Here is a 25,558-nt window from a genome sequence, read left to right on the forward strand (position 1 = left end):
AATCCTGCTCCACCCGCTCCTTCAGCAGGTCAGGCGGCTTCTGCTCGTAGGCTTTGTAGGTCTCCAGGTACCGCCCGGCCTCCTCGGGGCTGGGGAGGGCACAGGGAGTGGGTGGGGGGGGGGGGGCCACCCACGGGTGACAGTGGGGTCCCCCACGGGTGAGGCAGGGACAGCCCCTACCTCCAGGCCACCAGGAGGGTGCAGTCGGCCAGGATGCACACCTTCGCCAGCTCCTTCAGCGCCTGGTGCGGGTCCTTCTGCGGCGGGGCAGAGCCGAGGGGGACAGAGGGGACAGGAGAGGGAGGGGACAGGGACCAGAGGTGAGCAGGAGAGGGAGAGGACAGGGACAGAGGGGACAGAGGGACAGGGAGAAGGAGGGGCCAGGGATGGGAGGGGACGAAGAGAGCAGGAGAGCGAAGACAGGGACAGAGGAGCCCCGAGCCCAAAGGGCGAGGGGACAGGGACCAGAGGGGATGGAGGTGACCAGGGGAGCAAGGGGACGGGGATGGAGGGGACAGAGGGGCGAGGACAGCAAAGGGACGGGGACAGGGAGCCGCTCACCACATCGACCTGGAGCAGCAGCAGCTGCAGCCCGTAGCTCCTGCCCAGGTGCCGCAGGCGGTCGTGGATGTAGCCGGGGTTGAGGTGGTGGTACCGCAGGCTGGGGAGACACAGCAGGGACGGGGTGACACTGAGGGGACCCCCCCCCAGACCCCTGGGGACCCCCAGGAGCCCCGGCTCACCTCAGGAAGAGGGCGCAGGTGCTCTGGCCCAGCACGTAGTCGGGGACGACATCACCGAACTCCCAGGGGACGTTGCGGACGAACTTCAGCACCGGATTGCCCCGCTGTGGGGAGAGGCACGGGGGGGAGGCGCGGGGGGGGGGGCTCAGGAGGGTGGGGACAGTCCCCCGGTCCCCCTCCTTGTCCCGGGACGCCAAGGGACAGGGCTCTTCCCTGGCCTGGGACGCCAGGACAGCCCCCTCCCGTGCCCCCGGGCTCCGGGGGACGGTCCCCCCGAGCCCCGGGATGGCCCCCGCGCCCCCCCCCCCGGCGCTGCCCCCCCTCACCTGCCGCGGGCTGACGACGATGCCGCTGCTCTTGGCGCCCGGGCTTGAGCACGGGCAGGGGGGGCACGTCCCCCGGGGCCGCCCCCCCCCGGGGGGCCAGCGCCAGGCTCGGGGGCCGGGGGGCGCCGGGGGGCAGCCCCCGCCGTGCTGGCGGGGGCCGGGGCCGGTTCGGCGGCTCCGGGGAGGGCCGTGGCGGCCGACTGCCGCACCGCGTACTCGGCGTAGGAGCCGGGCCCCGGTGGCGACGGGGACGGGACGGGACGGGCCGCGGAGGGTTTGAAGAGCGACGGGACCTGGCGGGGGGGGGGGGGGGGGGGGGGGGAGCTCTGCGTGGGGCCTCCCACACGTCCCCTGCCCCCCCCGCAGCCTCCCGTGGGGCCCCCCCGGACCCACTGCCGCCGCCGCCCCCCCCCCCCGCCGCCTCAACCTCCCCCGGTACCGCGAAGTCGGCGGGATCCTCCTGCCGCAGCGTGAACCGCCTCCGCTTCCCGGCCGGGGCCGGGTCTCCGGCCGCCTCCATGGCCGGGGCGGGGGGCGCAGGCCCAGGCCCGGGCCCGGCCGGGAGCGGGGGGTCGGCGCGGGGGACGCCGGGAGGGCTCAGGTGCCGCGGCAGGGGCGATTGGCCGCCGGGCTGTCAATCAAAGGGCACGGCTCCGCCTTCCCAGGGGCTGCTCGCGCATGCGTGCTGCCGCCCTCCCCGTACGCCCGGCCCGGGGCCGCTCCGGTCCTCCCGCCTCCGTGGTGGTGGTGGGCGGGGTTACGGCCCTGGGGCCACGCCCCGCGGGGCGCACGTGGGCCCGGTGCCGCGGGTGGGGGCGTGTGACAGCCCGGGGACAGAGGGGCAGGACACGGGGGGGGATCCCGGGGACACAGGGGCAGGACGCGGGGGGGGGGGGGGACACCGACCCGGGACCCACAGAGGGGACCCTGGGGGACACAGCGGGGTGGACCCCTGGGGCCACCAGGGAAGGACGGGGGGGATCCGTAGGGCCACCGGAGACACAGGGACAGGACATGGTGGGGGGACCCCGGGGGCCACCGGGGACACAGAGGGGGACCCTGGGGGCCACCGGGGCAGGACACATGGTGGGGGGCGGACCCCAGGTGCTATTGGGGACACAGAGGGGGACCCTGGGGGCCACCGGGGACATGAAGGGGACCCCTGGGGCCACCAGAGACACAGCGGGGGACCCTGGGGGCCACCGGGTCAGGACACATGGGGGACCCCAGGGGCCACCAGGGCCACAGGGACAGGACACGGTGGGGGGACCCCAGGGCACACCACAGACACAGGGCCAGGACACGTTGGGGACACCCCAGCACCTTTATTCCCCCGCACCCAGCCCCTCCCCAAAAGCAGGGGGCTCCTGGCGGGGGGTGGGGGGCACTGGGGGGCCGCCCCCCCGCAGGGTGTCGTGCAGGCGAGGCCAGGCGCGGGGGTCACGGGCGGCGCGGGCCAGCAGCCGGGCATGCCGGCGCAGGGCAGCGATCTCCCGCTGGGTGCGCCGGTTCTGCCGGAGAAGGGCCCCGGTGCGCAGAGCCGCTGCCAGCAGCCCCCCGCGCCGCAGCAGCTCCGCCGTCGCCCCCAGCCGCTGGCTTCGGCACCCCGGGCTCCCTACCGGGGCGGCTGTCGCGGTGGCATCGTGGCAGGTGACAGTGGCATCATGGCGGGGGGCGGTGGGCGGCGGGGGCTGGAGTAGGAGAAGCTGAGCCGGCTGCCAGGGCTCTGGGGGGGGTCCCAAGGGCTGCGGGGAAGAGGGGAGGGGTGAGCGAGGCCGGAGCCGGCACGGTGCCGGAGCCGGCATGGTGCCGGAGAAGTGCGGTGCCGGAGCAGGCTGGTGCTGGAGCCACTTGGTGCCAGAGGCACTCGGTGCTGAACCAGCCAGGTGCCGAACCAGCCCAGTGCCAAGCCAGGCCGGTGCCATAGCAGTGCGGTGCCAGAGCAGTCCGGTGCCGGCATAGCACGGTGCTGGAGCCACGCAGTGTTGAACCAGCCCGGTGCCAGAGCAGCCCAGTGCCAAAATCGCATGGTGCTGAACCAGCCCAGTGCCATAGTAGTGCCATGCCGGAACAGACCTGTGCCTCTGTAGGACGGTGCCGAACCAGCCCGGTGCCGGATCCGGCAGCGCGGTGCCATTACCTGCTGGAGGAGGAGGTTGTGGACGAGGTAGACGGGCGCCAGGCGGCCGAAGGGGTGGCTGGGTGCCGGGGCAGTGAGCAGGTGCTGCAGCGGGGCCGGCTGGGTGCCGGGGCCAGGCGGCTCCTCCGCGTCCGTCTGCTCCCGCCCGTTCAGGTGCTCCGAGCTGGTGTCTGCCGGGGTGGGAGTGAGCCCCCACCGCGCCTCGAGCTGGCCCCGGGGACCCCCAACGCAGGGGACAGGGGCCCCCAGCCCTGGGGACGCAGACAGGGACCCCCAACGCAGGGCACAGGGGCCCCCAGCCCTGGGGACGAGGACAGGGACCCCCAACGCAGGGGACAGGGGCCCCCAGCCCTGGGGACGCAGACAGGGACCCCCAACACAGGGGACAGGGGCCCCCAGCCCTGGGGACGAGGACAGGGACCCCCAACGCAGGGGACAGGGGCCCCCAGCCCTGGGGACGCAGACAGGGACCCCCAACGCAGGGCACAGGGGCCCCCAGCCCTGGGGACGAGGACAGGGACCCCCAACGCAGGGCACAGGGGCCCCCAGCCCTGGGGACGAGGACAGGGACCCCCCAACGCAGGGGACAGGGGCCCCCAGCCCTGGGGACGCAGACAGGGACCCCCAACCCAGGGCACAGGGGCCCCCAGCCCTGGGGACGAGGACAGGGACCCCCAACCCAGGGCACAGGGGCCCCCAGCCCTAGGGACGGGGACAGGGTCCGCCAGCCCAGGGGACAACAGGGGCCCCCAGCCCTGGGGACAGGGACCCCCAGCCCAGGGGATGGGGACAGGACATGGACCCTACCTGAGAAGCCGGAGTCCTTCTCGGAGTCGCTGGCTGGGGGGGGCTGTGCCCCCCGCCCACCCCCCGTCTTCTTTGGGGGGGCACCGGGGGGGGGCCGGGGGGAGAGGAGGTCGGTGGTCACCCCCGGCCCCTCCAGCTCGGCCGGCATCGGGGCAGCCCCTCCTGCGGGGGGACATGGGGGGACATGGGGACCCTGGGGGGGTCCTGTGGGCACACGGTGACCGGGGGGGGGGGGGGGGGGCTGGGGGGGTGTCGGTGTCCCCCAACGTCCCCCGTCCCCCAAAGCCTCCCCATGTCCCCTGTCCCCCCCCAAACGTCCCCGTGTCCCCCTCATGTGTCCGTCCCCCCCCCCCGTACCTGCCTGAGGCCGGAGCCGGAGCCGGTGCCCGGTACCGGGCGGGGGGGGGGGGGGGGGGGGGGGGGGGGGGGGGAAGGGTGGCGACTGGGCCCGATCCGGGAATGGGGCGTGGAGGCCCACGAACAGTACCGGTGAGGGGGGAACCCGGTAACGGGCAGGGGGCTCCGGTACCGGGAGCTCCGGTACGGGCTGGGGGGGCTCCGATTATCGGGGTTGGGGGTTTCGGTGCCGGGCAGGGGGTTCCGGTACCGGACTCGGGGGCTCCGGTGCGGGGATGGGCCCGGGGGCGGGTGTCGGCGGGCGGTGACAGCGGCGGCCCCGAACAAGCGCTGTCCGGGCCCCGCCCCCGCGGCAGACGGACGGCACCGACGGCCAATGGGCGCGGCCGCGGCTCGGTGACGTGGCTACCGGCGCCACGTGCGGCCGCGAGGCCGGTGCTCCGCCACGTGAGGGGGCGGGGCCGCCGCAGCACGTGGCCGCAGGGAGGTGCCGCCACCGGAGCCCCGTGACGGGCGGGAGGGGCGGACACGGGACCCCCCCGGGACACACCCCCAGTCCCAGCATCCCCCCCCCCCCCCGGTAGCACGGGGAGGGACCCCCGGGATACACCACCCACCCCCCCCCAAAAAAAACCACACCGAGAGCGCCCCGGGACCCCCCCCCCAAGCACCGGCGGGACCCCCCCAAGCACCGGCAGGACCCCCCCAAGCACCGGCAGGACCCCCAGCCCCCCCAGCACCCAAGGGGTGCCCCCCCTTTTGTCTACAGGATCCCTGGGGGGGGGTGGGGTGCAGGGATCAGCCCCAAAGGGGGAACCCCAAACCCTCTTGGGAAGGGGGGCACCCCCAAATTGGGGGGGGGGGGGGGGGGTGGAGGCGAGGCGGGAGGGTCGGTTTTGGGGTTAAATCAGCTCTTTATGGAAGAGGCGACGCCGCGAGAACTCCGTGACACTGTCCTACACACCGGCACAATGGGATGGAGCGCACAACGCTGACGGGACCAGGGGGACGTGAAACACAGCTGGGGGGGGGGGGGAGCGCTCCCCGGGGGGGGGGGCCGCGTGGCTGCCCCCCCCACCCCCCAATCCCAAGGGAGATGGGGGGGAAGGGGGAGGGGAAACCCACCCGGCACGGCCGCTCTCCCCCCCCCCCCCCCATCCGGTGCCCGGCGAGGATGCCGGGTTTGGTAAAAACCGAGCGAGGGGGAGTTGGTTAATCCTTCTTCTTGTCCTCTGGCGGTTTTTCCCCCCCCGGGGGGCTCAGGGGGACCCCAGCGGGCAGCGTTGTGGGGGGGCTGCCAGGCAGGGGGGGTCGGGGGGAGACCTGGTCCTCCCCGCTGACGCCAAATTCGTTGACGCGTGTGAGGTCCACCCGGTAGATCCAGCGTTGGTAGAGGTAAATGAAGAAGACGACATCTGGGGGGGGGGGGGAGGAAGAGAGGGGTGAAGGTGAGGGGGGGGAGCACAAGTGGGGCCCCCCCAACCCTGGAGAGGCAGGGGGGGGGCACCAGGGCGATAAGCAGCAGAAGGGGGGGCACAGGGTCCGGCGTGGACCCAGGGGGGCCGGGAGGGACCCCGTAAACACCAGGAGGGCCCCCGGGACACACCCCCCCCCCCCCAGGCCGTACCGTCCCGCAGGCAGCCTATCCTGTACATCATGGGCATCTTGATGACGAAGGCGAAGAGGTCATCGATGAAGGTGTTGAGGGCTTTGTAGGTCAGCATGCGCCAGGGCAGGTGGGCGACCGACTTCAGCTTGTAGTTGATGAAGAGTTGGGGGGTCATGGTGATGAAGCCTGCGGGAAGGGGGGGCTCCTCGTTAGCGTAACTGGTGAGACACCCACACACACACCCCCCCCCCCAGAAACAGGGGAGCCCAGGCGGAGCGGGAAGGAGCCGCAGAAGAAAAGCTGCACCCCGGAGTGCAACCCCCCCCCCCACCCCCCCTTCCTCGCATCGGGGGGGATTTTCCGCATCTCCCGGCGGCGAGCGCGGCACTCACCGAAGGTCAGGAGGAAGCCGTAGAGCATGCTCAGCACCCACGAGTACCAGCCCTTGTGCTCCAGGTAGAGCAGGCTGTACACGGCGTAACAGCCCAGCAAGGGGAAGAGAATCCACGAGAGGTACCGGAAAGCCATCTGGGGAGGCAGCGACACCCAAAAATCAGCCGGGAACGCGCCGGAGCCTCAGCCCGGCGCTTCCCCGGCTCCCGAGCCTCGGACCAGGGAGAGGGGCTGGGCAGTGCCGGCAGCTCGTTTCACCCTGCCCCGGGCGAGTCCCACGGGAATCGGGGAAGACGAAGCGAGGAGACGCGTGCCGAGGCGTTCGGCCGAGCCGGCAGCCGGCCTGGAGCCAGGCTCAGCAGCGCCGCGCTGTCCCCGGCACTCGCCCCCCCCCCCCCCCCCCCGACTCACGTCGTCGTACACCTTCGTGGAAGACTCGATGTAGGTCGATTTGTCTTTGAAGGTGACGCGGGGAAACACTCCTGCCACCTTGTTCTCACGGTCCAGCTGCCAAAGGAGAGGGGAAAGGCGTCACCGAGCAGGACTGGGGGCACCGCCAGAACCCTCCCACGGCCAAGCCGCTGCTTACCCGGACGTCCATGACCTTTGTGATCTTCCAGAGGTCGATGAGGAGCCCGATGAAGACGCTGACCTGCACCACGAAGTTGGTTTCGTTGTCCAAGATGTAGAGGAGGACGACGAGGGACTGGAAGACGCCGAAGAAGACGGAGCGGACGGAGAGCCCTCCAGAGACTGCCGGCTGTTCCAGAACTGGATGTCTGTTGGGAAGGAGCCCAAGCCGTCACCCCGCCAGAGGGGAAGGGGAACCCCTCCGCGCCGGGAGGCTCCGGAGAGCTACCGCGGCACGTGCCCTGGCAGAGGGAGCGAGAGGAGCAGGCGGTGCAATCGCCAGAGCTGAGCAGACACCGCAAAGCGCCGTCTGGCATCAGCACAGGTGGCGGGGGGACCCAGAAAACCACAAGTTTCCGGCTTTCTGCCCTTGAGTCGGCCCTGTGGCACGGAGGAGCGCGGCTGAGGAGTGCCGGATGCCTCAACGTGCGCCACAGCGGCCGCAGCCTGCCCAGGACGTGGTTGGATTTGGCTACGGCTGCTGAAGATGTCACAGCCGGGGAGAGGAGGGCTCGCGGCAGCGCGTGGCGTTCAGCCGGCCGAGACCGCGCCGCAGCACGAGGACGTCTGCTCTGCCACCGCCACGGGGACAAGACGAGGAGGAGGGAGGAGCGGGGAGAGGGTTTTAGGCCACGCCACCGCCTTCGCATCCTTCCCCTCTCGGCGGATCCCCAAGGTCCCGCCGCGGCGCTCACCGTTTTTGAAGGCCAAGAACTCAAAGATGCTGTGCACGATGGAGACGACGATGGTCAGCGCCAGCAGGTAGGGGTTCGTCTCCAGGAGAGCAACCTGGAACAGGCATCAAAAACTTCTCCGAGGCTCCGTCCCACCCTCCCGCTGCCCAACGCCCCGGCACGCCAGGGCGAACAGGGAGGATCCAGCCGGTTACAGGGCACCGGAGCACCGAGGAGGACGAGGGGTTTAATTCCTCTCTATCGTTACGGCCTCCAAGCTCCCTTCCCCCTACGTAGCCAAGACAGGCAACAGGCAGGTACCCGCGCACCCCTCCCGCTTCGCATCGCAAAGGTAATTAATAAGGAGTGATGACAACGAAGAACGGGCATCGAACGCTCTTCCGGCAAAGCTGGGGAAAGACACGGAACGCGGGGGAAGGAGCTGCTACGAAAGAGGTCCCGACCTACGGGGACGAGCAGGAGAGCTGCAGCCAGGAGGAGGGAGGCCCGCGAGCGGCTCTCACCTTCACCGAGTCCTGCTCCTCGTCCGACTGCTCGTAGAGGTCCTCTCCCAGGAAATTCCAGGGGGATTTGGTGCTCTGGGCGGCGTAGAGCTGCCAGCGCCACAGGGAGAGCGGGCAGAAGGAGAGGCGGAAGGGCAGGCGCTGCAGGGTCTCATTGATGGGGAAATAGTCCTTCTGCAGGTTCCAGTAGTCGTTGAAGTAGAGGATGGGGTAGTAGTCACCGCTGATGGCATCGAACTTCACATCTGGAGCCGGGGGAAAGAGCAGAGGGAGGGCTGAGCAGGCGACAGGGAACCGCCAGAGCCGTCGTCACCATCATCCCCCTCCTGGGATGAGAGACCCACCACCAGCCACCTGGGAGAGACCGAGAGGCTGCTGAACCCCGGCCCAGCCCAGTAACAAGCTCCCGGAGAGGTGGGGGTCCCGCTGACGATGGAGAAACAAACCCCCGTTCCCCACAGGAGCCCAAACACATCCTCCGAGGAGAGGGGACAGCAGGGCCAGCCCCGGAAAGCCACCCTCGGCGCAGGGGAGCCCCGGCGCGCCCTGGCCCTTACACTGATCCAGGGGGGGCGGCACGCTGCCCTTCACCCAGGGCGTGTGGTCGTCCACCATGTTGATGGTCAAGTTGGGGTGCCAGTGCGAGATGACCTCCACGGGACCGTAGTCTTCCGCCCTCTGCAATGAGAACACCACCACCGCCTCCGTCACCGGCACGGCGGCTGGCGTCCCTCCATCTCGCCCAGCGTTAGCCCACCGCCGTCCCCACTTAAACAAGGCAGCGGGGGGGAAGCGGGAAGGAGCAGAGCCAACCCTCGCGTCCCAGAAATACTACAAGGAAATCATCATCCTCTTCCCCCTCCGCGGAGCAGGAGGGACGTGCCCCAGGCAGGAGGGGGGGAATCCTCTGCGGCGCTTCCCAACAGCTTTGCGACCGGAGGAAGGCGCGTTGAGTATTTAGGAGTTTGGCCAACAGGGCAAAAAAAAGAAAAAAAAAAAACACCCCACCCACAAAAGGAAGAGCCGGTTACCTTGATCATTTCGGGATCCGCCTCCGTCTCACCCGTCAGGAGGTTCTTGGTTTTCTGGAACCGCCGGCGCTTGTATTTGTTGATCACTGGAAAGAAAAAGGAGAGATGAGCGTTTCCAGCTCCGCACAAGAAAGCAGGGAAGGAAATCTAAGGAGGTTACAGCCTGCCAGGACAGGCACGAGCTGACCGGAGGAGCCCGTTTCCCTCCCGTCACCCCCCAGAAGGACTAATTAATCCAGACTGCCTCACAGATCTTCCAGTTATCAAAGGGAAAGGCTGTAGTTTGGGGACAACAAACCAGATTAGCAGCCAAACCTTTGGGATAATTGCATCGCTTTTGGGGAAAAACATCTGAGATGAAGTGTCTGGATCTTCCTGTCCTGCAGGAAAACCTGAACGCGGCAATTCCTTCCTCTTCTCAACGCTGACGTGGTTCCGCACCCCCCCCATACAGGTAGGGACCCCCCCCCCCCGCCCCGCATAACGTGGACGGAATCCAAGAGCTCGCAGAGATTTCAAGAGGTTTTTCCTCTGTAGGTTCACGAAAGACAAATTCCAAGTGCGGAAAACGTCCAGCTCAGGGAGCAGCCGAGCCAGGGCGCTGGAGGCCGCCGGGAGTCAGGTATTTGCCCTAATTTTCCCCTTCAGGCACCTGCCTTCGCTGAGGCAAAGCCAGAGCTCAGCCTGACTCCTCCGGGCTCCCGTTATGACATGGGAATTGGGGTGCCCCCCCTTTCCCCAGCACCACCCCGGGGCCGCCACGCGCTGCCCTCCTGCCCCGGGCCGTACTTCGTGACGTGTGGACCGTGGCGAGGCGCCTGTACAGGTTTTTCTGCCTGGGGTCGGGATGGAAACCACTCTTCGTGAAGTACACGTGGATGTAGATGGAGCCGTTCTGCTGGACGCTCTGAAATCACACCCAGACAGGGCGGTTACGAGTCGGATGCGGTCGGAGCACGGCTGTCATCTCCCAGCCGCGGTCACCGCCTCAGCGCCGGCGTTCGTACAGCGCCCGGCACCAACGCCAGCCATCCTCCCGCAGCCATCGACCCCGTACGAAACCGAAGCATGAAGAAGCAGCCGCTCCCTCGCGGCATCCGGAGGGCAGCACGCCTACGGCTTGCGCCCTGCGACGGAGCAGACCTCAGCCGCTGTACGGCTCGGGGCAAACCTGAAGCCTTTTAACGGCTGGTCACCGAAACGACGGCTTCGAGCCCCGTCACCTCCGCAGCACGCCCGGAAGAGACACCAGCCCACTCCACAGGGTCTCACCCACCGTCCGAAGCGAACAGGGTATGGAAAAAGGCGACGGCAGGGATGCGCTGCGGCAGCCAACGCTGCTCCACGCCTCAGCTCCGCTCAGAGCTCCCAGGCCGGCTTTGGGCACGATCCTGGCAATCCCCACCAGCCCCTCGACGATCCACCACCTGGCCTCAAACCTCCCAGAAAGAGTAGTGAGCGCACCCACCTGCGAAATGTCAACTTCCCCGTAGTGTTCGTAGCACCCGTCGGCGTTCTCCCCGCTGGTCCAGTCCCCGTAGACAAGATCCCGCTTCTGCCAGAACAGCGCCGAGCTGACGTTGAAGTCTGTAAAGTGCTCGTGCTCCGAGATATAAACGTAAAGGTCCTGCGGAGAGAGGTGGACGTCGGCTGCCGGTGGACGACTCAGCCCGACGGCGAGATGTCGGCGCCTGAACCGCTCCCGCTCTGCCGTACTGCGCCACAGCATCCCCTCCCAAACCGGCTCGGCGCTCCGGTGAGCCCGAGAAATAACTCTTGGCTGACGCCGCACCGCCAGGACACTGCAGCCACGGGCAGAGCTACGATTTGGCTCCGCTAGATTTAAGATCTAGCTCAGAGCTAGAGCAGCAGGTCCAGCCACGGAGCCACCACGCGGTCACCGCGCTGCCGGTCACCCAGGACGGGACGGCGCAGCTTCTGCCGGCGTTACCATTAAAGTGTCCTTGGGGAAGAGGTTTCGGCTCGGGGCTCGCGGCGTCCCGCCCGCGCTGCTCTGCTCCTGCGGTGCCGGCCCGCGGCGGAACCAGCTGCTGATGGCCCAGATGATGAAGATCCTGCAGGAGGAAGGGGGGGGAGAAGCCGCTCAGGCGTTTTAGCCGCCCTCCCCAGCCGAATCGGACGCGGCCTCCTGCGAACAAACCCCCCGGTTCCCTGTGGCGGGGAGAGGGGAAATCGTTAGTGCCGGACGTACAAGTCCGCGTTTCAAAACTCGCCTTCCGTCACGGCAGGCGTTTGCCCTCAGGCGAGAGGCGCCGGCCAGAGCAAACTGGTTCTGGGCCAGTTCAGACCCAGCGCCAGGCACGGCGGGAGCACGCCGGAAGCAAAGCAAAGGCGCCGGGAGCTCGCCTCAAGGACACAGCGAGAAAGTCCCGCTCTGAGGTATCCCGGAGAAGGCCGCCGACGGGTGTGCAAGGCGTCCCTGGCACAGGACGGGGACACTGGGGGGTCCCCGGATGCCGGCAGACACCCCGAGTCACGCATCCGAGGTGCTCAGCCCTCCGTAGGCGAATCGACGTCGAACCAAGGGGACGCCGAAGCCACAGGACAAAGCCGGCTTCCACGCACGCGTGGCAGAAGCGACGGGGTCACCTAACGAGCGAGGGGCAGACCCCAACGCGCTCCCGGCCACGCGGAGACCTTCCAGCGGAGCCCAGAGCGGCCCCCGGCTCGCTCGCCACCTCCAAACCCGCAGCCACGATGGCGGCCGACCTCCGGCGCGCAGCTGCAATCGCTCTCCAAAGGTCCCCGGGCTGCTCCTCACGCAGAGACTGGGACGGGTCCCTTCCACACGCTCTCCGCAGCCCTCTCTGAGCTGAGCCAGGCAGCAGCGTTTGAGGGTATTAAAAGAAATCGAGCCTTTTTCTCCCCCATTTTGGAAGGTTTTCGGCAGCACGTCCCAAGCTACGAGGGTTTCCAGCTCTGTTTTTCCTTGCGGGTAAAGCGTGAGGAGCCTTTCGTATGCGCCCCAGGTGCCGCTAAATCAGACTTCCCCCTCCTGGCCTGCGCACGGAGCGACCGGATTACAAGCTTGGGAATGGCGGGCAGCACCAGCGACCGAACAACGGCTCCCGCGACCAAGCGACGGCCACGGCTGTGCTTCCGCGCCGTGGGCGGAAGACTCCGGAGACCCCAAGATTAAGCTGGGAGTTATTTCAGCATAACTCTTCGTTAGGCCGAGCCGCAGCGTTTTGGAAAGCTCGAGGGCCCAAACAAGCCTCCCCGCATGCTCCTGGCCGTGCCGCCGAACCGGAGGGAGCGCGCAGGGCTCAGCACAGAGCCCGCGCTGCCGGCTCTTCTGCAGCCCCGTCAGCGGTTGTAAATCCGTGGCCCAGGACATCGCTGTTTGCTCAGGAAAGAACTCGGGAGGACGTTTCTTCTTCCGAAGGTTTCGGGAACCAGACCATCACGCTTTGCCTGTGGCACGGGGACGTCGCACACTCGGGGTCAGGCGACGGGGCTGCTGTCCACGCGTGGGTGTAAGTTTTCCTTCGTGCCTCCTCCGTCAGCCGACCACGACGGGTAGAATATTTCCGAGCGCTTCCCAAGGGCACGGCTCCATTGGCGATGAGACGACGGAGCGCTCCTCCCCCCGGCTTCGCCGGCCCGGACACCGGATCTGCCGGGGGAGACGGCGCTTTGGACAGGAACAAACCTGCCCTCAGTGGGATGGGAAGGAGGAGACGGTCGGAGGAGAAGCGGAGCAGGAAGGCAGCTCGTGGATGCGAGGAGGAGTCACGGCTTCCGGGAAGCGATTCACAACCTGTTCGGCACCGCTGGTCCAAGAGCCGAGACCTGCCAGCTCCGGCATCGGCATCCTCACCGCAACGCAGGCGAGGCCGGGAACAGTGCATCCAAATACACAAGGCCGGCTCCAGGCGTGCTAGCGTAAACGTCCCGACCTTCGGGAGAGGGATCCCCTCTTCACGGAAGCAGGAGCAACCCAGGGCACGGGCTCGGCACCGCGCTGGGAGTCATCCGTGCCACGGCGTGGACTTTGGATCCTCCCCGGTGAGGCGCAGGGAGCACCGGCGGCTCCTCGGAGGAGCCCAGGAAGCGTCAGATGCCCCTGCCCGGGCTGAGCCAGGCCCCGGGGCTTCCCGGGAAAAACCGGGAAGGAGCTCAAGAGCCCGGAGCTCTGGAAAAGCCCCGTGCCGGGGCAACAGCCCCACGAGGGGCAGCCCCACGGGCCTCCCTCCTCCCGGCCGCACGCCCGAGACGTGGGGACAGGCAGCACCGTCCTCCCACGCCCCAGGGAGCCCGCGGTGCCCCCGGGAACGGGGGGGAACGAGCCGCCTGCCCGCCCCGGGACCCCGCTGCGCCTCCGGTTTTGGGGCCCCGGTGTCACGGCGGAGGAGGACGGCGGGGCCGGTGGCCGGTGCCACGGCGGGGTAGGGAGGTCGGCGGGCCGGTGGCACCGGGCGGGGCTCACCTGAAGAGGACGCCTTTGATGACCTGCCAGGCGTTGGGCGCCGGCTGCTGCCGCTGCGTCTCGGCCGCCGCCGCCTCGCCGCCACCGGCGCTCCCGTTGCTGGTCACCTGCGGGGAGAAGGGGAGCGCGCGGTGCCGTCAACCGAGCGGGACCCCCCGGTCCCGCCTCCCCGGTCCCGGTCCCGGTCCCGGCCCCGGCCCCTGTCCCGGCCCGCCCGTACCTGCCCCGGGCCCGGCACGGGCCCCGCCGCCGCCGCCACCTCCGTCCCCGGCGCCGCCATCTTCCTGCGCCGCCGCTCCCGCCGCTCTCGCGAGACCGGCGGCGGCGGGCACGTGACGGCGAGGGGCGGGGCCGGGGTGTGGGCAGGGCGGGGAAACCACCACCCCGTTCCCGGCCCCGCCTCCGCGGCGGCGACGTCACCGCCGGCGGCCAATGGCGGCGCCGCCTGCGCGGGGTTTCCCGGCCCGCCCCGCGGCGGTGACCTCAGCGGCCGCAGCCAATGGCGGCGCCGCCCGCGCGGGGATTTCCAGCTACGGCGGCCGCGCGGCCTCGGGCTCCGGCGGGCGGGGGCGGCGGCGGCGGCGGGCGGGGGGCACCGGGTACCGGCGGCGGCCCCGGCGGGACATGGCCCTGCCGCTCGGTGAGCGCGGGGCCCGGCCCGGCCCCGGCGGAGGAGGGGGCCGGGTCTCGGTCGGGGGGGGGGGGGGGGCGCGACCGGGACCTGCTGGGGGCGGGGAGGGAGGGATCGGGGCCTGCCCGGGGGAGGGGGGCTAAGGTACCCGGGTCTGCGGCAGGAGGGTCCCGGTCCCGGTCCCGGTCCCGGTCCCTTCGCGGGGGGAGGGCCCAGGGGACTCCCGGTCCCTGCTCGGGACGGTGATAACGGGGGGGGGGGGGCGTGGTCCTGGGGACCCCCCGGTTCCTGCGCTGGGTGGGGCTGGAGGGGGGCGGGGGCTTGTTCGGGGGCGGGGGGGGGGTTATCTTGGGGATCCTCTGACACCTCCTCTGGGGGGGCGACCCCCGTCCCTGGGGGGGGTGTCATGGTCCCGGGGACCCCCTGATCCCTGCGGGGGGGCAGATCCCTGCTTCGGGTGGATCCCGATCCTGGGGATCCCCTGATTTCTGTCGGGGGGGGGGGGGGGGGCACGATCTCGGGGATCCCCCGATCCCTCTTCTGGGGGAGCTTTGATTCCTCCACGGAGTAGGGGGGGCGGCAACCCTGTGGGGCCCCCCCCCCCCAAGTCCTGCTCCGTGGGGTGACGGTCGCGTGTCCCCGCAGGAGCTGCCCTGCAGGATTCCGGCCTGGCCATGGCGCACACCACACCCGTGACCGGTAAGACCCTGCCCGTGTCCCCCCCCCCCCCCCCGGATCCCCCCGTCCCCTCCCGGTCGCGCGCCCTGGGGCCGGGGGGGCTCCACGGGGGGCTGGGACACCAGGACCAGAGGTGATCCCAGCTTGGCCCCTGCAGGCTGGGGGTCCCCCTCAAGGCCCCCCCCCACGGGTCGGGGGGGTGCTGGAGGGCGACTCAGGGGGGTCTTTTGCCTTTGCAGATGATTTAGGTGAGTGGACCCCAGGGTACGCGGGAGGCCGGTAAGTTTTGCCACACGTTTTCGGGACATCTCAGCCAGAGCAGGACCCTGGAGCCTCAGGTGACGGAGCCGGCGATGGGGTCCCGCGTCCCCCCCTCCCCACGTGCCTGGACTGGCTAAATCCATCCTCCCCAGGGCCGTGAGCAGGATTTGGGGTGCAGAGCTGCGTGCCGTGAAGCAGTGAACCCCCCCACAGGGATGCGATGGGGTCCAGGGGAGGGGATAGGGCATCTCCCCCCCCCCCCCCGGTGGCTGCTCCATCCTCTGCCCTGAGCACAAAGGAGGCATTTGTGGGTGGAAACGAGGCAGGATCCGGCCGCTCCTGTCCCCTCCCCTGGCTCAGGGCAAACGGGGGGTTGCGGCAAGCCCAGGGGGGTCTCACCAGGGACTCGGGGTCCTCCCCGTCCCGGGACTGCCCTGACGTTCTCCTCATCCCGCAGAGATCATCGAAGAGGTCATGAAGGAGGACGGTTTCCAGCCGGATCCGGTCCCCGTCCTGCCCAAAGCACTGCCCAAAGGCTCGGCCAAGCTGGTGGCCCGTGGCTCCAGCCCTGTGGTGGCCACCCGGCCGCTGCACCCAGCTGAGCCCTGCCCGCTGGCGGCCGGACTGGCGGCCTACGGCACCACGGTCCTGCCGGCCGACACGCGGTCCCCGCAGCTCGCCCAGAGCCTCAGCACCCTCTCGCTGTCGCCCAAGCTGGTGCCGCGGGGCACGACGGGTGCCGGCGGGCGGCACCGCTGGTCTCCGGCTGCCGGGCACGGCAAGGACCAGCTGGAGGAGCTGCTGGAGCCGCCCAAGCTGGTGATCACGGAGCAGCCCAAGCAGCGGGGCATGCGCTTCCGCTACGAGTGCGAGGGCCGCTCGGCCGGCAGCATCCTGGGCGAGAGCAGCACCGACGCCAGCAAGACGTTGCCGGCCATCGAGGTGAGTGTGCCGCGCAGCTGGTGGCCGGCTCGGAGGCAGCCCAGGGCAGGCAGACTGAGGCTTGGGGGTGGCAGAAGGGTGCCGGGGGGGGCTGCCAGAGGCCCCGTGGGCGCCAGGGGGATGCGGGAGCCCCGCGGGTGTTGGGGTGCTCAGTGCCCGTCCGTGAGCGCGGGGGCCTCCCGTGTTGGGGAGGTGCTGATGGCTTGTGTCTCCCCGGGGTGGCGGGTGCCAGCTGGGTGCTGGAAGGTGCCTGACCCCCGTGGGATGGTGCCAGGGCCTCATGGGTGGGGGGGTGGTCGGACCCCAGTGGGTGCTGGAGCCCGTGCTGGGGTGCTTTCCCCCCCACACCCCATGTCTCTGGGCATGGTGTCCCCCCCCCCCCAGTCAGCGTACCCGGGGTCGCGCTGACGGCTCGTGTCTCCCCAGCTGCTGAACTGCCACACGATCCCCGAGGTGAAGGTGACGGCGTGCTTGGTGTGGAAGGACTGGCCCTACCGCGTCCACCCCCACGGCCTGGTGGGCAAGGACTGCAGCAACGGGCTCTGCGAGGTCGTCCTCAAGCCCCAGACCAACCCCAAGCACAGGTACGCGATGCCAGGATGAGTCCCGCCGCCGGCAGAGACCTTGTGCCGGGCCGGGGCAGAGACCTTGCAGTGGGATGCCGGCGTCGGCTTATGCTGAAGCTGGCGCTGGCAGGACGAGGGCTGTTTTTTGGGGGGTTCCCTGGGCAGCAGGAGGCTGGGAGGACACCTGGGTTCCCCTGGGGTTTTGGAGGGGAGGAGCCGCCTCCCCAGCGCGTCTCTGCTCCCCGGCAGCTTTAGCAACCTGGGCATCCAGTGCGTGAAGAAGAAGGAGATCGAGGCGGCGATAGAGAAGAAGCTGCAGTTGGGCATCGACCCCTTCAAAGGTGGGGGGGGCTCAAGCGGGGGCTTGTTCCTGGGGGCCGAGACCCTATCCCTGCGGGGGATCCGGATCCCGTGGGGTTGTCCCCAACCCCGCCCCGTGGGGCCGCCGACCGTCCCCTCTCCTCTCCCCCAGCCGGTTCCCTCAAGAACCACCAGGAGGTGGACATGAACGTGGTGAGGATCTGCTTCCAGGCCTCCTACAAGGACAGCTCCGGGCAGACGCGGCACCTCAGTCCTGTGCTCTCGGAGCCCATCTTTGACAAGAGTATGTGGTAGGGGGAGGGGTTCGTGTCTCCGGTGGGGCCACCCAGACCCCCAGAACCCTCCCTGCTCCGGGATGGGATGGGTGGTGAGGCTGCCCCAGCCGGTTCCTCGCCGGGGCCCGGCTCAGGCTGCAGGGTTCGGTCAGGGTTGGTCCCGCGTGGCCGGTGGGGATTTGTCCCCCACGCCGGGGGTGGGATGGTCACCTGCGTCCCACGGGGCTGGTACCCTGCGCCGAGGGCTGGTCGGGAAGGGATGGTGCCGACGGGAACGTCCCCAGTGCCTGAGCCTGGTCCTGGTGCCCTGTCCCAGTCCGACGCCCGGTCCCGGTGCAATGCCCGGGCGGTTTGGGAACCGCCTTGCCGGCTCACAGCCTGAGCCGTGCTGCTGCCCGCAGAGTCCACCAACACCTCGGAGCTGCGGATCTGCCGGATGAACAAGGAGAGCGGTCCCTGTACGGGCGGCGAGGAGCTCTACCTGCTCTGCGACAAGGTCCAGAAAGGTACGGGGGGCGAGCTGGGAGCCCTGCAACCCCGAGGTCATCTTTGGGGGCCAAATTACCCCCCGGAAAGCCAGGATGGGGGTGAAGGAGGGTGATGAATGCTGGAGCTGCTGGAAAGTTTTGGGCATGGGTCCAAATGGGGTTGGGAGCTGGGAGGGGGAGCCAAGGGGGTCCTGCAGCCTCCCAGCCCCTCTGCTGGAGGGGAAGGACCCCTGGGCTGGAGGGGGAGGACCCCAGCACCAGAGAGAGGACCCCAAGTCACGATGGGAGGGACCTTGGGTGCTTGTGGGAGGTGTAGAGGGTAGGAAGGGGGGACCTGGGTGCAGGAGAGGGGACCTCGGGATGCTGGAGGGGGGACCCAAAGTGTCGGCAGGCGGCTTTGAGGGCTGGAGGGGGGCCCCGCTGCCTCGCTGACACACCCCCCCCCCCTCAATCCTTGCAGAAGACATCGCGGTGGTTTTCCGGAAGGAGACGTGGGAGGCGCGGGCGGACTTCTCGCAGGCCGACGTGCACCGCCAGGTCGCCATCGTTTTCAAGACGCCGCCCTACCAGCACCTGGAGCTGGCCGAGCCCGTGGAGGTGGAGGTCTTCCTGCAGCGGCTCACCGACAGCGTCTGCAGCGAGTCCTTCCGCTTCACCTACCTGCCCAAGGACCACGGTACCCACGCGGCCACGTGCCCTGGGAGGGGGGCGAGAGGCCCCCGGGATGGGGACAGGACCTCCGGGGTCGGGCTGTGGCCCACGGGATGGGGACAGCCCACCTGGGATGGGGATGGGTCACTCAAGAGGGGGGTGAGAGGGACTGGGACACCCCACATGTGATGATGATGATGATGATAGCCCACGGGATGGGTGACAGGTCCCCGGGACAGGGTCAAGGCTTCAAGGATGGGGACACAGAGTGAGGGCAGGACCCCGGGGTTGGGCTGTGGCCCACGGGATGGGGACAGCCCACCTGGGATGGGGATGGGTCACTCAGAGCGGTGTGAGAGGGACTGGGGACACCCCACCTGTGACGTTGGCCCTCAGTATGGGGACGAGGCTTTGAAGGATGGGGACACGGAGTGGGGACAGGACTCCCGGGGTTGGGCTGTGGCCCACGGGGCGGGGACAGCCCACCTGGGATGGGGACGAGGCCTGCGGGATGGGGATGTGGGATGGAAACGGGCCGCCCGGGACAGGGACGAGGCCTGCGGGATGGGGACGGGTCTCTCCAGGCTGGGGACGGGCTGCTAGTGTGGGGACAAGGCTAATGGGGTGGGGCCGGGGGGGGGACCCTGGCGCTCACAGCCCCCCCCCCCCCCCCCCCCCCGCGGCCCCTCCCCGCAGACGCCTACGGGGTGAACGTGAAGCGGAAGCGGGGGATGCCCGACGTCCTGGAGGAGCTCTCGGGCTCAGGTGGGTGCCGGCGGGGACTCCCCCGTGGAGGGGAGGAGGCTTCACGGGGGGGGCACGCCGGCATCGGGGGGGACCCCCTTCACAGGCCAGGGTGGGGGGTAGCCCCATGCCGTGATGCCCCCCCCCCTCACCCCCGCCCCGGCCCCGCAGATCCCTACGGGATTGAAGCCAAGAGGAGGAAGAAGCCGCCGGGATACATGGATCACTTCACACCGCTGCCGGGGGCAGGTGGGTCCCCGGGGAGGGGGGACGTGGTGGGGACAGAGGTTGGGGCCCCACTGGCACCCATGGCCGGAGCTGGGGGGGGGGGGGGGGGGGGTTTGGCCTGACCTGGGGTCAGAAGAGCTCCCCCACCCCACATTAGATGGGTCCCCCATATACTTGGGAAAGGTGCCCAAGCCCCCCACAGCCCCAGGGTCACCCCCACGGTTGGGAGAGGCCCCCAAGACTCTGATAGCTCCGGGGTCACCCCTGGGGTTGGGAAGGGTCCTCAAGCCCCCCCCCCCCCCATGTTAGATGGGTCCCCCCCAGACTTGGGAGAGGTCCCCAAGCCCTCCACAGCCCCGGGGTCACCCCCAGGGTTGGGAGAGGCCCTGGGGGGACCCCTATGACCCTGAGTCCCCCCCCAGTCGTGTCCATCCCCCCCGCAGCCCTGGGGTTGCCCCAGGAGGGTGTTGGGGGGGTCAGGAGGGCCCCCTAGAGCCCCCCCCAAAACCCTCTCTCCCCCCACAGAAGACACCTTCACCCTCTTCACCGGGGAGCCGGAGCCGTTTGACGCCCTGACCCAGCTCTACGTACCCTTCCCCCCCCCGGGCCTCCGCGAGGGGCTGCCCCCCCCGTACCCCCCCACGGACTTCCCGGCCTGCCTGGGCCCCGAGCTGCTGGCCGAGCCGTACGCCTCCCCCCCCCGCGCCCCCCCCTTCCCTGCCGCCGACCCCCACCCCACCGCCAGCCTGGTGGGCACCCACATGTTCCCCGGGCACTACAAGGAGGCCGACCTGCGCCTCGGGGACGTCTGAGCCCTCCCCGCCCCCCCCCCCAGCAAGGACTTGGGGCACCCCAGTACCCCCACCCCCAGCTGGGGGGGCCCACCCTGCCCCGGGCCGGCTGGCCCCGCCGGGGCGGCGCGGAGCCCCCCGGGAAGGACCCCCGCACCCCCCCACCCCCCCGTTCAAGCCGCTTTGCACTATATTTATGGGGGGGACGCCCTCCGGTGGCCCCGGGGGGGGGCCGGGGTGGCCCCGGGATGGGGGGTGGGGGGGACACACACACACGTGCCACCGCCCCGGTCCCGCGGGTCCCTCGTCCCTGTGCGCCGGGGATGGGGGGCGGGGGGGGGGGGAATAAAGCCATGGACTCCACCGCCGGCCTCGTCCTGCCCTGGGGGGGCGGGAAGGGGGCACCGGGGATACCGGGAGAACTGGTTCCCAGTGGAAGTCCCCGCTGGGAAGCCCCGGCCGCGCCCCGGCGCTGGGACTGATCCGGCATCGGGGCAGCACCGGCACGCGGGGACCCCGGTGGCGCCGGGACCAGCCTGGCCCGGCATCCGACCGGGACCGGGACCGGCGCCGGGACCAGCCTGGCCCGGCAACCCCCTCGGACCGGGACCGGGACCAGCCTGGCCCGGCATCCCCCCGGGAGTGGGACCAGCCTGGCCCGGCATCCGACCGGGACCGGCGCCGGGACCAGCCTGGCCCGGCATCCGACACGGACCGGGACCAGCCTGGCCCGGCATCCGACCGGGACCGGGACCAGCCGGGACCAGCCTGGCCCGGCATCCCCTCGGGACCGGGACCAGCCTGGCCCGGCAACCCCCCGGGACCGGGACCGGCGCCGGGACCAGCCTGGCCCGGCATCCCCCCGGGACCGGGACCGGGATCGGCGCCGGGACCAGCCTGGCCCGGCATCCCCCCGGGACCGGGACCGGGACCGGCGCCGGGACCAGCCTGGCCCGGCATCCCCCGGGACCGGGACCGGGATCGGCGCCGGGACCAGCCTGGCCGGGCATCCCCCCGGGACCGGGACCGGCCTGGCCCTGCATCCCCCCGGGACCGGGACCGGGATCGGCGCCGGGACCAGCCTGGCCCGGCATCCCCCCGGGACCGGGACCGGGATCGGCACCGGGACCAGCCTGGCCCTGCATCCCCCCGGGACCGGGACCGGCGCCGGGACCGGCCCGGCCCGGCAGCCCCCCGGGACCGGGACCGGGACCAGCCTGGCCCGGCATCCCCCCGGGACCGGGACCGGCGCCGGGACCAGCCCGGCCCGGCAGCCCCCCGGGACCGGGACCGGGACCAGCCTGGCCCGGCATCCCCCCGGGACCGGGACCGGCGCCGGGACCAGCCCGGCCCGGCAGCCCCCCCGGGACCGGGACCGGGACCAGCCTGGCCCGGCATCCCCCCGGGACCGGGACCGGCGCCGGGACCAGCCCGGCCCGGCAGCCCCCCGGGACCGGGACCGGGACCAGCGTGGCCCGGCATCCCCCCGGGACCGGGACCGGCGCCGGGACCAGCCTGGCCCGGCAGCCCCCCGGGACCGGGACCGGGACCAGCCTGGCCCGGCATCCCCCCGGGACCGGGACCCGGATCGGCGCCGGGACCAGCCTGGCCCGGCATCCCCCCGGGACCGGGACCAGCCTGGCCCGGCATCCCCCCGGGACCGGGACCGGCGCCGGGACCAGCCCGGCCCGGCAGCCCCCCGGGACCGGGACCGGGACCAGCGTGGCCCGGCATCCCCCCGGGACCGGGACCGGCGCCGGGACCAGCCCGGCCCGGCAGCCCCCGGGACCGGGACCGGGACCAGCCTGGCCCGGCATCCCCCCGGGACCGGGACCGGCGCCGGGACCAGCCCGGCCCGGCAGCCCCCCGGGACCGGGACCGGGACCAGCGTGGCCCGGCATCCCCCCGGGACCGGGACCGGCGCCGGGACCAGCCTGGCCCGGCAGCCCCCCGGGACCGGGACCGGGACCAGCCTGGCCCGGCATCCCCCCGGGACCGGGACCCGGATCGGCGCCGGGACCAGCCTGGCCCGGCAGCCCCCCGGGACCGGGACCAGCCTGGCCCGGCAGCCCCCCGGGACCGGGACCGGCTCCCTGCCCCGCCCCGCTCCGGCTCCGCGGCCCCGCCCCAGGCCCCGCCCTCCCGGGGAGGGGCCGGCACGCCGAAGGCCGCGCGCCTGTGCCATTGGCCTCTACGTCCCGTCACGTCATCCGCCTGCCCTAACGCGCGGCGCCCCGACCCCTCCCCCGTAGCCTCACTTCCGCTTCCGGGTCGCTCCATGGCCGCGGGCCCGGCGGTGAGTGATTAATGGCGGCGGGGCCGCCTCCGCCCGTGCCCGCCCCCCCCCCTCGGCCCCCGATCCCCGGGTGGGTCGTGTCCCCCCACACTACAACACCCGCCGGGGCAGCGGCTCCCGCTCACGGTGGGGCGCGGCAGGGACTTCCGCGACGGGCCTCACCCGGGGCCTGTGCCCGGGGCCCTCCCTGCCCCCAGCCCCGGGGGGCGCCCGTGTCCTGCCCCTCCCCGGGTGCTGGGGCTCCCCCTTCTCCCCCCGGGGCTGAGCCCCCCCGCGCCCGCTGTCCTCCCCCCTTGTCCCCTCCCCGCCCCGGTGATGCCCGGTGCCCCCTTCCCCCCCGCCCCCGTATGGCTGCCGGGCGTCCCCTGGCCACCACGTCCCCCGGGTCGCTCCGTGTCCCCTAACGCAGCTCTCCACCCTCAGGCAGGGAACAGCCGTCCCTGCGCCACGAGCTCTTCCTCCTCCCCTCCTCCTCCTCCTCCTCCTCCTCCTCCTCCTCCTCCTCGGTGCCCGGCGGGAGCCCCCCCCGGCTCGGTGGCAGCTGGGGGACGCCAGGATGTGGCACGAGGCCCGCAAGCACGAGCGCAAGCTGCGAGGGATGATGGTGGACTACAAGAAGCGAGCGGAGCGCCGCAGGGAGTACTACGAGAAGATCGTGAGTGTCCCCGTCCTCGTCGTCCCCGTCGTGTCGTCCCCCCCCCGGGGGACAGCGGCGGCCCCCGACTGTCCCTCAACAGGCCCCGGTTTGGGGCGCGCCTGGGGCGTTTGGGAACCATCCGGGCGCTTCGTGACTTGTTTTGGGGGTGGGAGAGGGATGGATAAAGGAGCTGCGGTGCTCACTGCTGGCCGCCCTCCCTGGGGACCCCGCAGGGGCGTCCCTGGGTGGGTGTCCTAAACCCGCACAGGCAAAAACGCCCCCCTCTGCGCTCCCCCTTTTCCCCGCGGCTCAGGGCTCCCCTTCCCCCTTTCTCCAAGACTCCCGCTCCCCCTTTTCCCTGAGGCTCGGGGCTCCTACTCTCCCTTTATCCCCAGGGCTCCCCCTTTTCTCTGAGGATCCTGCCCCCCCTTTTCCTCCAGCGCTGGAGGCTTGGGGCTCCCCCTTTTCCCCGATGGTCTTGCTCTCTTTTTTTCTAACCCTCGAGGTTTTTACTCTTCCTTTTTTTTCTCCCCCCCCCCCCCCTAACTCTGGGGGTTTCTGCTCCCCTTAGAAAAGGACCCAGCCCAGTTTCTCCAGGTGCACGGCCGGGCCTGCAAGGTCCATCTGGACTCGGCCGTCGCGCTGGCCGCCGAGAGCCCCGTCAACATGTGAGTAGCCCCGTGCGGGGCGGGAGGCGTCTCCCGCTGCTCCCCGGGCACCCCCAGGGGGTTCAGGGGGGAGTTGGTCGGTGCCTCGCCCAAGGCGTCGCCTTCCCTGGAGGCTTTCGTGCAGCCGCAGGGTCTTTGAGAGGCACCGAGCCCGCCAGTGAGGGTTCAGGGGTGAACGGGGGGGGGTTTTTTTTTTGCCCAGCCGGTGGCACATCCCCAGCTGCTCGGCTCCCCTGGGGCTGGCCGGGTCCCTCCCGCCCTGGGAAACGAAATTTGGGCTGGTTTGTGCTCGTTGAAGCTGTATAAAAAGGATTCGGCTCCTCCTCCACCAGAGCTTCTAGGAGACGCTGCTGTGGCAAGCGAGTTGGTTCCCCCCCTCCCCGCTCGGGAGTGACTAATGCAGGGGAGCCGAGCGCGCCCGCCAGGGCTCGAGGCCGGGGGGGTTTGTGGCGGGTCTGGGGGGCCTGCTCCTTGCAGGGGGGGGGGGGGCTTCCCGGCTGTCCCCCAGCCCTGATGACCTCTCTGTCCCCGCAGGATGCCCTGGCAGGGGGACACGAACAACATGATCGACCGTTTCGACGTGCGGGCGCACCTGGACTATATCCCCATGTACACCCCGCCCCTGCTGAACCCCATGTAAGCCGTGGGGCGCCGGGGCACCCCGCTTCGACGGGAGCTGCCGGGTCCGGATCAGGCCTTCTCGGGTCTGTTTTGGAGCGGTTGGCTGAGGTTTCGGAGCCAGCATCGCCTGTGAGCCTGGCTGGGGTCGCTGCAGGGTGGGCAGGGCTGCTTTTTGGACTCTGTCTCTGTACTGGGACCAGCGTAGAGATCCCAGTACAAGGAGGATAAGCTGGAGCGAGCGCGGAGGGACGGGTAGGGCTGGAGCACGGAGCGAAGGGGAACCCCGCAGCAGCTTTCCTATACCTAAAAAGTTAGAGAGAACAGAGCCGAGCTCTTCGCAGTAAGAGCGCACGATGAAAAGGCCAGAATTAGAGCGAGGGAGTTAATTAAGCACCGACGCAACCCCCAGAGGCTGGTGGGGTCTCTGCCTCTGGCGAGAGGCGCCGCTCAGCTGGAGCGGGCTGCTGTAGTCGGCCCTGCTTTGAGCAGGGACGGGGCAGAGGGCAAATTTCCCCCAGGGCTGGGTCTGTGGAGAGCAGCCAGGTTCCCTTCCTGCCCCTGCTTACCCTCTCCGGCCTCGGCGCGAGCTCCGGAGAGGAGTTCGATCCCTTTACTGGGTTTTCGAGGGAATCCTGGACCGGCACGCGATCCTCCGCCTGCAAAATCCAGCCCTGGTCGCTCCCCGCAGCGGGGGATCTGACCTCGCTAATCCAAGCAGAAAGGGGCCGTGGTTTTTCCGCGGTCCAAAAATCCCTTGCGGAGAGGGGAACCTCCATCTCCCCAGAGGCTTGTGAGCACCAACGGCTGCATCTCGCTCCTTTCCAGCTCCCCCGAGCAGGAGTCTGATGAGAGAAAGTGCAACTACGAGCGGTACCGAGGCCTGGTGCAGAACGACTTCGCCGGCAGTGAGTGTCTCGTGCAGGCGGGAGGGTCGGGGCTGTGCTGAGACAGGGCGAGCCCCTGCAATTCGGGGGAAATCCCAGCTCGTCCGGGGCGCGGCTGGGCGTGGCGCCAGCCGAAGGGCGAGGGGATGGTCTCGTCCCCGCTCTGGGGGTTGGCGGGGCGCTGGGTAGAGC

At 70.6% G+C, this 25,558-nt stretch overlaps 5 protein-coding genes and 1 long non-coding RNA gene across 6 annotated transcripts; 3 read left to right on the forward strand and 3 right to left on the reverse strand.

Annotated features, from left to right (window-relative positions):
• Positions 1–4: 4 nt before the first annotated feature.
• On the reverse strand, positions 5–1,656 carry LOC143173983 (DNA excision repair protein ERCC-1-like; the record flags this gene model as incomplete). Its single annotated transcript, XM_076364089.1, is given in 7 exon segments — positions 5–89; positions 181–257; positions 562–661; positions 744–847; positions 1,070–1,137; positions 1,140–1,362; positions 1,509–1,656. Coding segments are annotated over 7 exon segments (738 nt in total), but the record flags the coding sequence as incomplete, so codon positions are not given.
• Positions 1,657–2,374: 718 nt separating this feature from the next.
• LOC143173987 (uncharacterized) lies at positions 2,375–4,389 on the reverse strand. Its single transcript, XM_076364093.1, has 4 exons — positions 4,374–4,389; positions 4,017–4,178; positions 3,210–3,379; positions 2,375–2,814 (listed from the first exon to the last, which is right to left on the reverse strand). Exons 2-4 carry the CDS (start codon positions 4,162–4,164, stop codon positions 2,395–2,397), a joined length of 738 nt encoding a protein of 245 aa, XP_076220208.1. The 5' UTR covers positions 4,165–4,178; positions 4,374–4,389; the 3' UTR covers positions 2,375–2,394.
• Positions 4,390–5,479: 1,090 nt separating this feature from the next.
• Positions 5,480–13,965, reverse strand: CLPTM1 (CLPTM1 regulator of GABA type A receptor forward trafficking). The gene is given in 15 exon segments (XM_076364094.1): positions 5,480–5,788; positions 6,001–6,168; positions 6,375–6,510; positions 6,787–6,882; positions 6,965–7,116; positions 7,119–7,154; positions 7,701–7,794; positions 8,204–8,448; positions 8,761–8,881; positions 9,235–9,320; positions 10,024–10,141; positions 10,703–10,861; positions 11,186–11,309; positions 13,685–13,791; positions 13,905–13,965. Coding segments are annotated over 15 exon segments (1,905 nt in total). The 5' UTR covers position 13,965; the 3' UTR covers positions 5,480–5,585.
• A 294-nt stretch (positions 13,966–14,259) lies between these two features.
• RELB (RELB proto-oncogene, NF-kB subunit) lies at positions 14,260–20,417 on the forward strand. Its single transcript, XM_076364090.1, has 12 exons — positions 14,260–14,324; positions 14,961–15,014; positions 15,233–15,331; positions 15,712–16,196; positions 16,623–16,780; positions 17,012–17,103; positions 17,235–17,366; positions 17,760–17,864; positions 18,307–18,522; positions 19,194–19,262; positions 19,413–19,490; positions 19,995–20,417. Exons 4-12 carry the CDS (start codon positions 15,729–15,731, stop codon positions 20,279–20,281), a joined length of 1,605 nt encoding a protein of 534 aa, XP_076220205.1. The 5' UTR covers positions 14,260–14,324; positions 14,961–15,014; positions 15,233–15,331; positions 15,712–15,728; the 3' UTR covers positions 20,282–20,417.
• Positions 20,418–22,523: 2,106 nt separating this feature from the next.
• LOC143173985 (uncharacterized) lies at positions 22,524–23,211 on the forward strand. Its single transcript, XR_012997867.1, has 2 exons — positions 22,524–22,556; positions 22,980–23,211. It is a non-coding gene; the product is annotated as an uncharacterized LOC143173985 (long non-coding RNA).
• Positions 23,212–23,770: 559 nt separating this feature from the next.
• CLASRP (CLK4 associating serine/arginine rich protein) lies at positions 23,771–25,387 on the forward strand (the record flags this gene model as incomplete). The annotated part of the gene is given in 3 exon segments (XM_076364092.1): positions 23,771–23,861; positions 24,396–24,497; positions 25,308–25,387. Coding segments are annotated over 3 exon segments (184 nt in total), but the record flags the coding sequence as incomplete, so codon positions are not given.
• Between the last annotated feature and the right edge of the window lie 171 nt (positions 25,388–25,558).

Source organism: Aptenodytes patagonicus, unplaced genomic scaffold (assembly GCF_965638725.1).
Source record: "Aptenodytes patagonicus unplaced genomic scaffold, bAptPat1.pri.cur scaffold_575, whole genome shotgun sequence".
Taxonomy (NCBI): domain Eukaryota; kingdom Metazoa; phylum Chordata; class Aves; order Sphenisciformes; family Spheniscidae; genus Aptenodytes; species Aptenodytes patagonicus.

What these genes read in the sequence shown, in the direction of transcription:
- LOC143173987 (XM_076364093.1), bottom strand. Translation starts at nt 4,164, where the DNA reads ATGCCGGCCGAGCTGGAGGGGCCGGGGGTGACCACCGACCTCCTCTCC. An exon ending in GAAGGACTCCGGCTTCTCAG is followed by an intron (nt 3,380 to 4,016) that starts GTAGGGTCCATG and finishes CCACCCCGGCAG; the next exon opens with ACACCAGCTCGGAGCACCTG. An exon ending in ACAACCTCCTCCTCCAGCAG is followed by an intron (nt 2,815 to 3,209) that starts GTAATGGCACCG and finishes TCTTCCCCGCAG; the next exon opens with CCCTTGGGACCCCCCCCAGA.
- RELB (XM_076364090.1), top strand. Translation starts at nt 15,729, where the DNA reads ATGAAGGAGGACGGTTTCCAGCCGGATCCGGTCCCCGTCCTGCCCAAA. An exon ending in AGACGTTGCCGGCCATCGAG is followed by an intron (nt 16,197 to 16,622) that starts GTGAGTGTGCCG and finishes GTGTCTCCCCAG; the next exon opens with CTGCTGAACTGCCACACGAT. An exon ending in GGGCATCGACCCCTTCAAAG is followed by an intron (nt 17,104 to 17,234) that starts GTGGGGGGGGCT and finishes CCTCTCCCCCAG; the next exon opens with CCGGTTCCCTCAAGAACCAC.